Genomic DNA, 15224 nt, shown 5'->3' with positions numbered 1-15224 from the left:
CAACCTCATGATCCATGGACCCTGCATGTCAGTAGGGGACTGTTGAAGCCAATGGAGGCTCTGTAATGGAGTGGAGCGTGTGCAGTTGGAGTGATATGGGACCCCTGACATGTCTAGATATGACTCTGGCAGGTGACATGTATGTAAGTATCCTATCTGATCACCTATATCCATTCATGTCCATTGTGAATTCTGATGAACTTAGGCAATTCCAGCTGGAAAATGGTCCCTCACATCCAGATTGATACAGAGCGGATCCAGGAACAGTCTTCCGAGTTCAAACACTTCTGCTGGTCACCAAACTCTCCAGACATCAACATTATTGTGCTGTTCAGAAGAGATCTCCACCCCCTCGTACTCTTATGGATTTATGGACATCCCTGCAGGATTCATGGTGTCAGTTCCCTCCAGCACTACTTCAGACATTAGTTGAGTCCATGCCACATCGTGTTGCAGCACATGCGCACGCTCGTGGGGGACCTACACAATATTAGGCAGGTGTACCGGTTTCTTTGGCTCTTCAGTGTATATATATGGTTCATAGCTATGGCTGGCATTCAGTGAACAAATGTTCATACATTATCAACCAAACATAATATTGGAAATCAGGAAATTATAAACATACAACTATGTGTGCTTCCTTCCCTACTCTTCACACTAAATGCATGTGCCCTCTATAAGACAATCTACATTTGTGAAAACCATAAAATATAACAATTATAACAACACTATTGCAATCACTTACTCATAAAATATAAAAGTAGAATACAGGTCCTTAAAACAGTAAAACCTATTTAAAACAAAGTGAGGTCTCTGCAATAAAAGAGACACGGTAGCAGTCCTTATAGTACATATTTCCAAAGGCTGATGATGCTGCAGTTCAGGTTGCTAGATGTCTACAGCACTGCACATAAGCTTAGGAGAGATGACACAGAATGGATGACCAGGGCCGTTCCCTGGAACACTTCCTCTGGCTGTGGGGCATTTACATTAGCTGGGAAGTTGTTAGGAGGTGCAAGTGCAGCCTCCCTGCGAACAAGTCCCATAATGTGTCATCCAGGCTGCACCAGAGAACTGTGACAGGGAACGGCCATGGTCATCCATTCTGTGTCATCTCCCCTAAACTTATGTGCAGTGGTGTCTAGCACCCTGAAGTGCAATGCCATCAGGCATCAGAAATAAGTAACATAAGGACTGCTACTCTGTTTCTTTTACTGTGAAGATCTCACTATGTTTTAAATAGGCTTTCCTGTTTTAGTGACCTGTATTCTACTTTCATATTTTATGAGCAACTGATTGAAATATTATTGTAATAATTGTTATATTTTATGGTTTTCATGTGTGAGGATTTGTTTAGTTGACAACGCATGACCATTTGTTCACCAAATGCTGCCCATTGCTATGAACATACGCACTTTACTTAGCTCACAGGTAGACCTAGTGAAAATATTTGTACTTGTTTCAGGTCTTAATGTAAGGTTTCCTTTTCTCTACTGTAGAATCTGAAGTTGGCCATTTTAGGCCAAAAAACGCTGTAATTATTGCAATACCTCAGGTTTCCTCATTGTGGCTGATTAATCGTGTGCTTTCAGGTGGTCTGTTGAGTTGTTATCCCCATTTTCACTTGGTATTTCAATGAATGACCCAGCCAGCTTCTTCATGTGCTGAGAGCTATTGTGTACTGTTACTGTATGTTCAATGCAGTATAAAAAATTTCTACTGGATGCAAGGTATGGATCCTACAAAACACATTTCAGGTGGCTTTGAAAAACGCACAAAACTGGGAAGCATTTTTCTACATCTGAATTTTCAATGTGAGGTAATGTTTTGTATTGTTTCATTATTTGTATGATCTATCGATCATAATCCTGACCTCTCACTATGGTTTGGAATACGGTAGTTTTACAATTACAATACATCGTCTGAGAGGAAAATATGGAAATATCTGGCCATTTACATGATTTTTTTAAGGGTTTTTTTCCATATACAAAAGCTGTTCAAAACTTTTTCATACACTTACCTTTTATTTATTGTGCATGGTATCCTTTGATTACTCTCCTCCACAATTGATACATTGCTCCCAATGCAGTTTCCACTTCCGAAAGCAGTCTTGGTACATCTCTTACCGGATTGCGCGAAGAACCGTATGCGAATTTTCTTTTATCTCATCTACCATTGTGAATCTTCCTCCTTTCAACAGGGTTTTCAATTTTGGAAATAAAAAAAAAGTCCCCAGGGGCCAGGTCAGGAGAGTTCGGAGGATAAGGCAGCACAGTGATTTCATTTTTTGTGCAATAGTCATGCACGAACAGGGATGAATGTGTGGGTGCATTATAGTGATGCAAGAGCCGTGAATTGTCTCGCCACATTTCAGGCCATATCCGTATAAAATTTTCTCACAGGCATTGCAACATGTCCTGATACTAACACTTATTAACAGTTTGTTCCTGTGGCATGAATTTATGATGAGCTAATCCTTCAAACTCAAAGAAAACGGATCAGCATGGCTCTGACATTTGATCTGACCTGACAACCTTTTTTTGGTCTTGGAGAACCTTCCCTGACCCATTGCGAAGATTGAACATTTGTCTCATCATCATAACTATAGACCCACATCTCATCATCAGTTATGATTCTCTTAAGGAACATTTCGTTCATATGAGCATGATCCAAAAGCTCTCTATCGATTGTGAGGCTTGGCTCATGAGCCATGGGATGAATTTTGTGGCAATATGATGCATTCCCAAATGCTCCGTCAGGATTTCATGATGTGATGCTATTGTTACATTCTTCTGCAATCTCTCAGACAGTCAGTCTTTGATTGGCACACACAATTTCCTCAACAATCCTGACATGAGCGAGCGTCATCCGAAGATGTCGAAGGGAGTCCTGAACAAGGTTCATCTTTAACTTACGTCTGATTATTTTCAAACCATTTGTTAACATCACGTATGGCTTAAGCACTCATCACTGTAGGCTTCCTGCATCATCTGGTGTGTGTGTCTGTATAGGTTTGCCTGAGTTACATGCAAAATTTAATGCAGACGAGTTGCTCCTCTAACTCTGCCATCTCAAAATTCACAAATTATGTGACATAAAATTTACTAAATACTGCAATGAGCAATAACTAACAGAGATACAACAATGAAACTCTGGCAATTACACATTAAACACAGGCTTGTGCAGGGATGCCAACTGCATTCCACTCCAATACACCACTGGTGTGACATTACGAATGTTCCGGAATCTTTTGAACAGACTTCGTATACAGTGCTTTATACCCCCTTGCCAGAAAAGTTCCAGGACAGGTTTTTTTAATTTTTTATTTCTGAGTTTGAAATACTAAAAAGGAACAATTGTTTTATGTTCCTGGTATTTGCACGTCCTTGAAATGACCTTGGCTATTTTTCCACACCAACTTACCAGGTGGCAGCGCTGTGCTTAGCAAAACACTGTTTGGGTTCTTGGCACATTGGATGCTGATTTGGAACAAAGAGTGAACATTAAGTTCTGTGTTAAGCTTGAGAAAACCCCAAGTGAAATTTGAACAATGATTAAGCAAGTATATGCAGGAAAGGCACTTTCACGAAGTTGTGTTTTCAAGTGGCACAAAAGGTTTCATGAAGGCAGAGGTTCAGTGGAAGACAACCCCAAAGCTAGTTGCCTGCCTACAGCACATACCGATGCAAATGTGGAACAAGAAAGGAAGTTATTGCAAGAAGCCCATCATTTAATGTGTGTGATATCAGAAGAATTTAAATTTAAATTGTGATGTGTATCATAAGATTTTACGCAAAGATTTAGGGAAACGAAAACTTAATGTGAAGCTCATCCCTCACACGCTAACACACGAAAAGAAAGAGGAAAGATGAAGAATTTCTGCTGAACTAATGGATAGAGCTGGGCATGATTCGACATTTCTGTCAAAAATTACTGCTGGGGATGAAAGTTGGTGCTACCAGTATGACATTCACATGATGTGTCCGAGTGCTGAATGGTGTGGTCCTGGATCACGAGCATCGAAAAAAGTCAAATGACAACCTTCAAGAATAAAGACGACATCCAGAATGAGATTTTCACTCTGCAGCGGAGTGTGCGCTGATATGAAACTTCCTGGCAGATTAAATCGGTGTGCTGGACCGAGACTTGAACTCGGGACCTTTGCCTTTCGCGGACAAGTGCTCTACCAACTGAGCTACCCAAGCACGTCTCATGCCCCGTCTTCACAGTTTTACCTCTGCCAGTGTCTCGTCTCCTACCTACCAAAGTGTGAGTCGTGCTTGGGTAGGTCAGTTGGTAGAGCACTTGCCCGCGAAAGGCAAAGGTCCCGAGTTCGAGTCTCGGTCCAGCACACCGATTTAATCTGCCAGGAAGTTTCATATCAGCGCACACTCCGCTGCAGAGTGAAAATCTTATTCTGGAAACATCCCCCAGGCTCTGGTTAAGCCATGTCTCCGCAATATCCTTTCTTTCAGGAGTGTTAGTTCTGCAGGGTTCACAGGAGAGCTTCTGTAAAGTTTGGAAGGTAGGAGATGAGGTACTGGCAGAAGTAAAACTGTGAGGATGGGGCGTGAGTTGTGCTTGGGTAGCTCAGTTGGTAGAGCATTTGCCTGCGAAAGGCAAGGGTCCTGAGTTCGATTCTTATTCCGGCATACAGTTTTAATCTGCCAGGAAGTTTCAAAGGTGACATTGACTGCATTCTTTGATAGTAAAGGATTAGTTCACCATGAGTATGTTCCTCCATGTCAATCAGTGAACCAAACTCTTTACATCGAAGCCTTGAAACATTTGCGACAAGCAATTTGATGTCACTACCCTGATTTCTGGCATTGTCAGGACTGGTTCTTACTGCATGAGAATGCACGACCCCATGCTGCTTCATCTTTTACCAAGTATCTGGCCAGACACTCTGTTATTGGCATCCCACATCTGCCACATTTGGCTGCCCTTTCGCCTTTAGAGTTTTTCTTGTTTCTGCTGATGCACACCATAGAGCTCTTTAGCTTCAGTGATAGTTGGAGCACTGGCTGTGCAACTACAGGACGCACAAATTCAGGAGGATGGCGTTTTAAGGAAGAGGGTGGCACATGATAGGGAGATGAAGAAGCACAATGAGCAGTGGACGAGTCAGAACACAACATGTGACATGCTGCAATGGAGCTGGGTTGTGGACCCATGGAGGGTGCGAGTGCACCGGTATCGCGGGCAGCTGGGTCGGGCATAGTGCTGTTTAGTGAGGATGAAACAAGCCACTGCAGCTGCCATCCTGAAGGTTCTGGACTGCAGAGCAGAAACTACTACTCCAGGATTCATGGTTGGTAACTTCATCAAGTACCGTTCCTTTAGAATTTATCGACTATTTTTCATAAGGCTCATGTTGTCAAGTGCTGAAAGGCTCAGGTTATGTGGAATCTTGTGCAGGTTTGGCTAGAAATGTGGCAGTCTTGGGGTATGCTCCTGAGCTGTGTCTTAGTGGGCAAAAGTAAAGCACTGCAACTAAAATTAACAGGTGTTGCACATCTGGCCCATTACTGTTTTCTGCTGTGGGGTTATTTCCTATGCGCTTAAACTTACTGTGTGCTTAAAAATATCTAAAACACAGAGTGGCTAAAGGCCTTCAAAACTATCTGTTGTGTGGCTGTAGTTGTAGTCCAGTGGTTGTTACTTCTGATATTTTCAAGTTAAATGTTTGGAACTGACATAGGCCACTTAATTCATTTTAGCAAAGGAAATTTTGCATATGAGTTATGGGTTGGTAAGTGAGTGGCTACAGCTGCCTAGTTGAAATATTCTCTGTTATTATTCTTATTCTCATCTTTAACATCTTTGGGCAGTAATGCCATATGTGTTGTTTTAGAGTAATTTGTGGCAGTAAAATGGTTTATGTCTACTCTCCAATCACATCTCCATGTTTAAATTGTTATCACCCAATACTTTTAAAACTTTACACCAGTTATGCTGCAGGATTTGCGGGCTTATTCACTGACAAGTCATAAGCTTATGTCTGATTAAGTCTCAAGCAGCTAGTGCCCATATCATTTCATGTGACTGGCTGGACTTAGGTGTCACAGGCTGTGATGTCAGCACTGAAGGCACCACTTAGTGCAAATATTGTTTTTGTGTGCTGTGTCGATTGAGGCCTATGCCTGAGGAAGTCCTGTTAGACAATTAGATTTATTAGTGGTCTGAATTGAAACTCCCAAGTTCCTGCCTATGCAGAGGAAAATTGTTACCTTGCTTAGTTTAGTAGTGATGGCTAGAGCAATGAAGTAGTAGGGGGGGGGGGGGGGGGGGGAATAGTGGCATGTGTGGCCACGCACCAGATTAAAAATTTTGTTGGTGCATTTCTGAAGCTAAAATGGCTGGTGTCAATTCAAAATGATAAATTCATTTGAGAATTTAAAGATGGCTAAGAGAAGAGTTAAACTTTAAATTTAATCTATTTGTGCAGACTTCTTGTTTAGTTTGAAAATTTAGACAGCTAGTGCCGATTAAATTTGTGAATTTAAAGGCAGCTAAGCACCAAGTTAAACCGAATGTTTTGTCTGTTTGCACAATCTTTTGACCATTGGTAAACTGATTTTATTTTATATTGTATGTAGTTTGCAATTTATGCGGCCTTTACCAATTAAGTTGGGAAATCGTGTTTAAGTTTTTTAAGGCAGCTACACGCCACTTCAAATTATAGTGTTTTCATATGTAGATGGCGGCACCCATTGCTGATTTGATTAATTCTATGGCTTATGTGGTTATTTCTACAGAACAGGTGGTGTCAATTGGAACTGAGAATCATAAAAGACCCTTTTAGGTGACACTACTGAGAACAATGAGGAATATTATGGTCCTGTTGTTTTGTTGTTATTTAGTAGTGAAAGGCCAGTTGAATCTGGATTACTTGTTAGCTTGTGTCATTTGTTCTAAAGGTGGCTGGGGCCAGTTGAAACTTAAGAACCCCAATTGGCCAGGTCCTGTTGAATTAAGTTGAAAACTGTAATATGTTTTTATGTTCTGTGGCTAATGCAAATTGTACATTGTTTTCTTAATAACCAAGTGCCTTGCTCAAAAGCTGAAGTACGATTTTGTCAATAAATGAAATTTCATTTTTTGTGCCTACTACCTTTCACTCCAGGACCTGTGTCCTACCTACTCCTGCTCCAAATGGTGTCCCCATTCCGTGCAGTAGGATAAACAGGGAGGGGTATTTCATCCTCGAGTGAAAAGGCAACTGAAAGGAAAGGTCCATCAGGATATCTCGGACATCCAATGGGCTGTGACAAATGAGCTTATGAGCATCACAGTTGAAAATTTCCATGCTTGCTTCCGAGACTTCCAGAAACATTTGGAGCTGTGTATAAATAGCCAAAGGGACTACTAAGGATGCGTGAAGGATTTCTCCTTCTGGTATTACAATTGTGAATATTACTAGTGTTTCTGAACTGTGACTCATCATTGACAAGAAACTTCACAAAGAGCAAATGTACGCTGCTGTCTACATGTGGTTCTTGAGTGGACACCATGTATTGTCCTTATTGCACACTTCTGTGCAAAAAAACACTATTTTCCTCAATGATCAGTCAACCAAAATATGATACTATAAGAATCTGATGAACAAAATAAAAAAAGTAAGTTGATGTTTTGACTTTTTCATCTCCCAAATCTGATATTATACATAATACAAAAATTTCGGAGATTAGATGATTGAGAGGATTTGTAAAGGGGTGTGTCCACTAGCAAGTTAACTCTGCAAGTCACCTGCAGAAGCTAATTCAAGTTTTTTCAAGTTCCAGAAGTAGCTTTCGTAAGATAGTGGAAACAGTTTCTTGTCTCTTGCTGCAAATATTTGGTGCAGATGTCAGTTGCTGGACATTTTTCTCAAACTTGCAGAGGTTTTGTGTTTTCAATATCAGTATGAAAACGACAGTGTCAAAACAGGAGATTGGCACAATGACAATTAGGCTGAAACAAATGTACCACTGGAACTCCTAAACATGTATAATTGACCACCATCAGCCAGGGAAATGCAAAATGAATTTACTGATTACTTTAATCCTCCAGAGAGGAAACCAGAATGGCAATACAGATAGCTTTAAATTATAGGTGATTTTTTAAATGTTAATATAAATGTTTTCCATTTGTAATAAAAGTAATAAATACTTTTCATAAAAATTCAAGAGTAATTAAATGGTGATTTCTTGGTGCTATAGCTAGCCAAATTTCTGTTTTCAAATATCTTGTCGCAACATGCACAAGAGATACTCAAAACGTTCATGTGACATTCCCAGAAGAATTCCAAGAGAAGTCATCTGATTTTAGTTCATCCCATAGCATTTCTTGATAATTTCAATTTCTATGCCGCTGTGTCAATTTCTTCAACCAAGCATTTCTTCTTTTCTGAACTTTTTGTTTTCCATCACAATTTTTTAAAATAATAACAATGTAACAACAGTGGCCACTGCTCTGGTATTTAAGCATGGCAATGTGGCTCAAGTGGAAACATTTCTCTAATTACTTGTAGCAAGTTCCTGAAATTAACTTCGCCAAGTGACTTGCAGAAGTAAACTTGTACATCTTTTTTCCTAACGTAAACACCTCTTTTAAGTGTTTGCAGAAGTTACTTGCTGGTGGACACACACTGTGACACTTGCACATTCAAGACTGCCAGTATATATGTTAATGTAATTGGATGGCCAAGAAGGTGAGTCTGGCCTCGGCAGCCAGAGACACTGTGTGTGTGTGTGTGTGTGTGTGTGTGTGCGCGCGCGCGCGCATGCGCGTGCACATGTTGTCTAATTCTGATGGAAGCCTTTTTGTCTGAATGCTTACTTGTTTGACAGTTTTATCGTGCAGCTATCTGTGACTCAGTATCTCCGCTGTATGCTGAGTAGCAACTATCCTTTTCATAATATTGTCTTGAATAGATAATAAATCTACTCACCAGGTAGTGATGGGAGAATACACATATAAAAGGTATTACAGTTTAAAAAATTGTGAATTTTTTTATGGCCACTTGTCGACAAACTGCCTGTTGGTTTCTGTCCCAGATTCTTCATCCTATGTCTGTCTGATGATTTTCCCAACGTTTCGTCAGCACCTACATTGCTGGTGGTGGGCCATCAGCAATGGAAGGTGAAGCTTGTGCTGGGAAAACGTCAAAAAAATCATCAAACAAATGTCATCTGAAGAACCCGAGACAGAAGCCAACAGGCAGTTTGTATTACAGTTTCAAAAATTCGGAGTCAGTCTTTCCTTCCCATCCTGTCTGGTAAGTCTCCCCTGACCTAGGGTTCTCGATGACTTTTCTGAATTCTAGCCCTTTTCCTACACTTCACCAACGCTTTTCTTTCACCCTTCTTCCTTCCCATTCAACCCTTCAACCCGAAGGAGGCGCCATTGGTTCTGAAGGCTTGCAAACTGTGTAACTTCTTACTCATGTTCTCGTGCTGCCATTTGGTGAGTAGATTTTTTATCTACCTAATTACATTATATTTTCAAAAACTGATTATTTTCATGAGTATATACCTTAAGGCACTGGTTAGTGACACAGGGGAAAATAAGTCAATTTTCTGACATTATCACCTATAAAGTCCGATACTACATGTAACACAAAAGTTACTGAGCTTAGATGTTTAGGAAGACATGTGACACTTGCCCATTCAAAATGTCCTCATTGTGCCGCACCGGCATCTGGTCGTACTCGTATGCATTGCTGAGGATGCGCAACACATCCTCCAGGCTGCTGCTTGCAGTCAACTCATCCCTCAGCAGGAGCATCGTCTTGTATGACAGGTAGTAGTAGGAGGCGATGCGGCCCATCGAGGTTGCCGTCACTCCTCGTTGGTCCTGTACAGGTACAACTGTCAGCTCACATAGCTTTTTAATTCTTGCGAGGTCTGACACTAAAATATTAACCGCTACTTTGTTCACTGGATTCATTGTAGACACACTATCAGTACAGCATGCTAGGGAATCACTTGTGGTTGAATGGAGAGGGTAGCCGTGCACAGGCTAACACACTCAGGTCTATCAATACACAATTGTTAAGAGTGAACAGGAAGTACGAGCGTCTTATTACATAATGTTTTATTGTTCATTCTCTCACCAATGAAGGTGTGAAATCAGTGACATTTTAAAGAGACTAAGTACCTTCCAAGTGTTCAATTTGGCCCAGATGTTTCGAAATGGTCATTTTAAAGTGAAAAATAAAAGTAATTCATATTAGAGATTTGATTTGATTCGGTTTTCATTCCATAGAGGCAAAAAATGAGTTGACTCTCGTGGGTGTGGAATATGTTAGAAAATATAACATAAAAAACATAACACATTTGAAAATAATACTTACTACCCTGATCATTTGTCACAAGATTGTCAAAATAGGTGAATATGATACAGTAAACTGGAACAGCTAATAATTACAGAATTAATACACTGTCAGACTGAAACCTTGTTATTCACTATTAATAAATTTATCATACACAAAATACATAATCTTGACTGTTGTGAGCAAGTGCTGTCAAAACTGAAATCTAACTGACATTTTTACTTAAGCTGGTCTAACAGTCCCTGTTAAGATATCCAACTACAGAATAGAAGTGCTCCCTATCAAAAAGTCTTTCAAACTCTGTTTAAACTGTGCTTTATCTTAAACCAATTTTTTAATGGTTGCTGGCAAATTATTGAAAATTGTGTGTTCCTGAATATTGGACCCCTTTTTGGACCAAGGTCAGTGGTTTTAGGTCTTTATGTAGATTGATCTTATTCCTAGTGTTGATACTATGTATTGAGCTGTTGGTTGGAAATAGAGACATATTAAAGAATAAATATACTGAGAAGCAGGGGTTAGAATACAAAGTTCCTTGAACAGGTTGCTATGTGACATTCTTGAATTTACACCACAAATGATTCTTATTACACACATTTGCATGCTAAAAACGTTTGCTCGGTTTGATGAGTTACCCCTATGAAAAAAAAAAAATTCTATGGCATTGTTGGCCAGGAAGCCCTGTCCGGGGAAGTTCAGCTGCCGTGTTGCAAGTCTCATTTCATGTGACGCCACACTGGGTGACATGTGCATCGATGAGAATGAGATGATAATGATAATGACAACACAACCCCCAGTCCACGGGTGGAGAAAATCTCCAACCTGGCCAGAAATCAAACCTGGGCATGCTGCATGAGAGGCAGGCACGTTACTATCCAGCTAAGCAGGCAGCCATAACATGATAGAATGAAAGTAAGCAAATACTACAAGTTTTATTAAAATCAGTATCTCCTACATCTGACATCATTCTCACTGCAAATATAGACTTTTTAGGTGCTTAAGCAATTCTGTAGTAAGCCCTTCCAAACTGAATTTATTATCGAGTTGTAATCCCAGAAATTTAACACTGTCAACCTCTTTGATCTGCTTGTTTTCATATGTCATACACATGCTGGAAGGATCTCTCTTACAGGTTCTGAACTGCATATAGCGGATCTTTTCAAAATTTGATAACAGTGAATTAGCTTTAAACCATTTATCAATGTCAGTGAAAATTTGATTAGCAGCTATTTCTGAATCTGTACTTGGCTTGCTACTTATTGCAATGTTTGTATCATCTGCAAACAAAACACATTTAGCATCTGGCAATGTAACAGACTACAGGTCATTAACGAACACAAGAAAAAGCAATGGACCCAAGATGGAACCTTGAGGAACACCACATGAACTAATTTCCAAACAGATGAAACTGACTGCTTAACTGCACATGAATTTCGCAGAGACACCCTTTGTTTCCTGTTAGTTAAATAAGACTCAAACCGTTTTGCAACACTGTCTGTGACACTATAATAATCTAATTTATTTGAGAGACTGCTGTGGTTCACACAGCAAAGGCTTTTGACAGGTCACAGAAAATGCCAGTAGCCTCTAATTTATTATCTTATGAATTAAGTACATTCTCACTGTAAGTGTAAACTGCTTTCTCTACATCAGAACCCTTAAGAAATCCAAACTGTGACTTGGACAATATATTATTTGCAGTAAGATGCTTAAGGAGATGCTTGAACACAACCTTTTCAAATATTTTTGAGAAAGCTGACAAATTGGTTCATAATTTGATGGTGTCTCTTTATTCTCCTTCTTGTAAAGAGGCTTAACTTCAGTGTATTTTAGCCAGTCTGGAAATGTTCTGCTCATAAGAGGTTGATTACACAAATAACTTAAGATAGAGCTCAACTTTCAAGAGCACTCTTTAATTAACTGCATGATATGTTATCATACCCAACAGAATACTTAGACTTTAAGGATTTTATGGTGGATGCTACTTCTTTGGGAGACATGAGTGTCATTTCCATTTTACTGAAGTTACTTTTAAAGACTGGTCTCAGATAATCCACTGCACTGTTCACCGAACCAGATAACTCCAAGCTGTCAGTATCAATAATGAAGTACTGGTTTAAGAGGTTTGTGAGACGACATGCTCTGGTTACCAAAGTCTCATTTATTTTTAGAGCTTTCTGTTTCTCTTCCTTTTTGGCCCCACCTATCTCAGTCTTCACTATATCCCCTACAGTTTTTATTTTGTTTCCCGACGTAATTATCTTCTTCTCATAAGAAAGCTACTTTGATTTCTGGATTACTTGCTTCAATATTTTGCAGTATTCTTTGTCATGCATTACAATGCTAACATCAGAGCTGTTCCTAGATAGTAGATAAGAGTCTCCTTTTTCCCACATGCTATCTTTATTCCTTGTGTAATCCATGCTTTATTTTTTGACTTCTGTGTGATTTGAGTTACCTTTACGAGAAAACAATTTTCAAAAGGGGAAGTAACTTTATTAATGAATACTTTGTATTTTCCATTTGAGTCAGAAGTATTGTAAACTTCTATCTAGGTTGGTGACCTGTGTGACGGAAGACAATATTTCAGTTGTGAATCAGCTTGTGGAAAGCGACTGCCACATTACTGTTGCAATATTGCATTACAGGTGGTTAAGTCTTGGAAATGTCATGTACAGGTCTCACTTGGATACAGGAAAACATTGGTGTCTTGGGTTCAATGTTTTCTCAGTCATACACACAAGGAAGTGCAGAAAGACATCTATCAACTTCTGAATCACTTTCAAAAAGCTGGACTGTATCACGACCTGTGACAAAAGATGGGTCCATCAATATAGCCCACAGAGAGAAAGGAGGTTATGGTCTTGAGTAAACTTGGAGAGGGGCACCGATTGAGACCAAGACCAATATGCAGCAGGTAAAGTCTTGGCAATAGTGTTTTTAGGATTCAAAATGTGTATTGCTAACTGAGGAGCTACACAGGTGAAAGATGGTCAATGACATCTACAACTGCCAGCTTCTACATGATCCTCAGAATGCTGGTTGCTATAAATTAGGCTGGCAACCAATTCACAATGTCCTTCTCCAGCACAACAAAGCAGGGTTGCATATAGCAGCTATAACTCACGAAAAACTCACTAAGCTACATTGGAAACCTCTTGAACAGCCACTTTACAGTCTAACTGAAGGAGACATCAAGAAAGGAAGGTTTTGAAGACAACACTGCAGTTGAACAGTATGGGACTAGCTGCTTAATTGAGGCAGCTCACATCTTTCTTTCATGAGGGATCACAAAGCTTTCTATCTGGGGTAGAAAATATATTTCTGTTGTCGGAAATTATGTTGAATAATAATGTACCATATTTGTGCTGGTATGTATTACCAATAAAGCTGTGTTACAATATTCCAGTTTAAAAGTTAATGACACTCCTATCATGCCTATGTGAGGATAAAGAACATTCAGAAATGGCACTCAACAATTTGACTGAAATGGCAGTGTAAGTTGGCATTAAGACAGCGTACAACAAGACTGAGTAACAGAATGCACAGACTGACTAGGAGATTAAAGGTTAGGTGGTGAAGAATATGCACTTAGTGGGGGGAGGGGGAGAACATGACAAGATATGCTGTAGACAGCACCATATTTTTTAAAGTGTGACACAGTGTCTTAGGATCGACAATCCTTATGAGTTATAACAGTATTTTCATTGTTTGGATCTCAAAGGATCTTTTGTTATTTATTATGATCAGGTTTGCATCTCTTTGAAAATGGTCATCAGATCTTGTGATCTGTGGACAACGTGCAGTTAAATCGATGTAGTACAAGGGCCAAAAGTTATGATAAGTACAATAAATAAAAAGAATCTTTGTGGTCCAGGCAGTGACACAACTGTTACAAGGCCTCAGATCGCACAGAAACTTCAATACATTGCAAAGACAACCTGTAGAAAGAAGAACCATTCAAGAAACACCATACCGCAATTTTACATGCTGGCAATCAGGAATTCCGCACAAAATGGAGTAGACCCACAAACAGCAAATATCTGGCTGGAAAAGAAGGAACAAAAGATCTTGAGACACCCCTCAGGTACAAAAAAGTAAGGTTAAGTCTGATTACACATCTCAAGACAGGAGTGGACTGACAGTATAGAACCTGCCTCAAGCACAATATGGAACAGATGTTTGAGATCTGTTGGTCCAATCACGAAGATGGACGATGACTACTTGCTGACAAAGAAGATACAGAATGCAATGTGCAAAACAGGCACCAACTGGCTGAAAGGAATCAGGGAGGATTGGAAAACAATTAGAATAAAGGAAAAGAGACAATGACAAAGAAGAAGTCATACTGAGTAAGTCACTTGTGATTCTAAACAGTCTCAATGAACCAATATAACAAACTAAATACGTAAAATGGTATGAAATATGTGATACCTGAGGCATCTGGAGTAACTGATATTAATGGGCGATGCATACGTGGAGCTGATAAGTGTAATGAGCACATACTGTAACAGTGCTGTGAGGTCAATTCAAGTTTAAGTTTCTTTGTATACTTTGAATGTAATTATGATGATTTGTAACAGAAATGTCATGAAATACAGCTTTTATCCAAAAGTATAATCAATGAAAATAAACAAATACTGAAACACATATTTATAAAATTCTTGCAGTAAAAACTATTTATCATTGCTGTTCAGTTTCATGAACCCAGTAAAAATGTTAGTAATAAAACAAATTCTGTAATTAAAGAGTTATATAGTTTTGTTAATTATGAATTATTGTGAAACTACATTTTCTGTATTTTGGCAACAACATTTTTCAACTTGTTTATTATTATGGAATGTTAGCAATGATTTACACATCTAAATTCTGTAATTTATCCTAAAAAAATTGTACAACTTTTGAT

The 15224-nt window shown here is 39.3% G+C and overlaps 1 protein-coding gene across 1 annotated transcript in view; it reads right to left on the bottom strand.

The window, feature by feature from the left end:
• Positions 1-15224, bottom strand: part of LOC124711320 (activating signal cointegrator 1 complex subunit 3) — a 253343-nt gene that overhangs the window by 25070 nt on the left and 213049 nt on the right. The window contains exon 33 of the mRNA XM_047241338.1: positions 9650-9840. Coding sequence (XP_047097294.1) covers positions 9650-9840 — 191 coding nt within the window. The remainder of the gene's footprint in view (positions 1-9649; positions 9841-15224) is intronic.

Source organism: Schistocerca piceifrons, chromosome 8 (genome assembly GCF_021461385.2).
Source record: "Schistocerca piceifrons isolate TAMUIC-IGC-003096 chromosome 8, iqSchPice1.1, whole genome shotgun sequence".
Taxonomy (NCBI): domain Eukaryota; kingdom Metazoa; phylum Arthropoda; class Insecta; order Orthoptera; family Acrididae; genus Schistocerca; species Schistocerca piceifrons.
The sequence above is the reverse complement of the archived record's forward strand: the minus strand, read 5'-3'. Positions and strand labels throughout refer to the sequence as shown.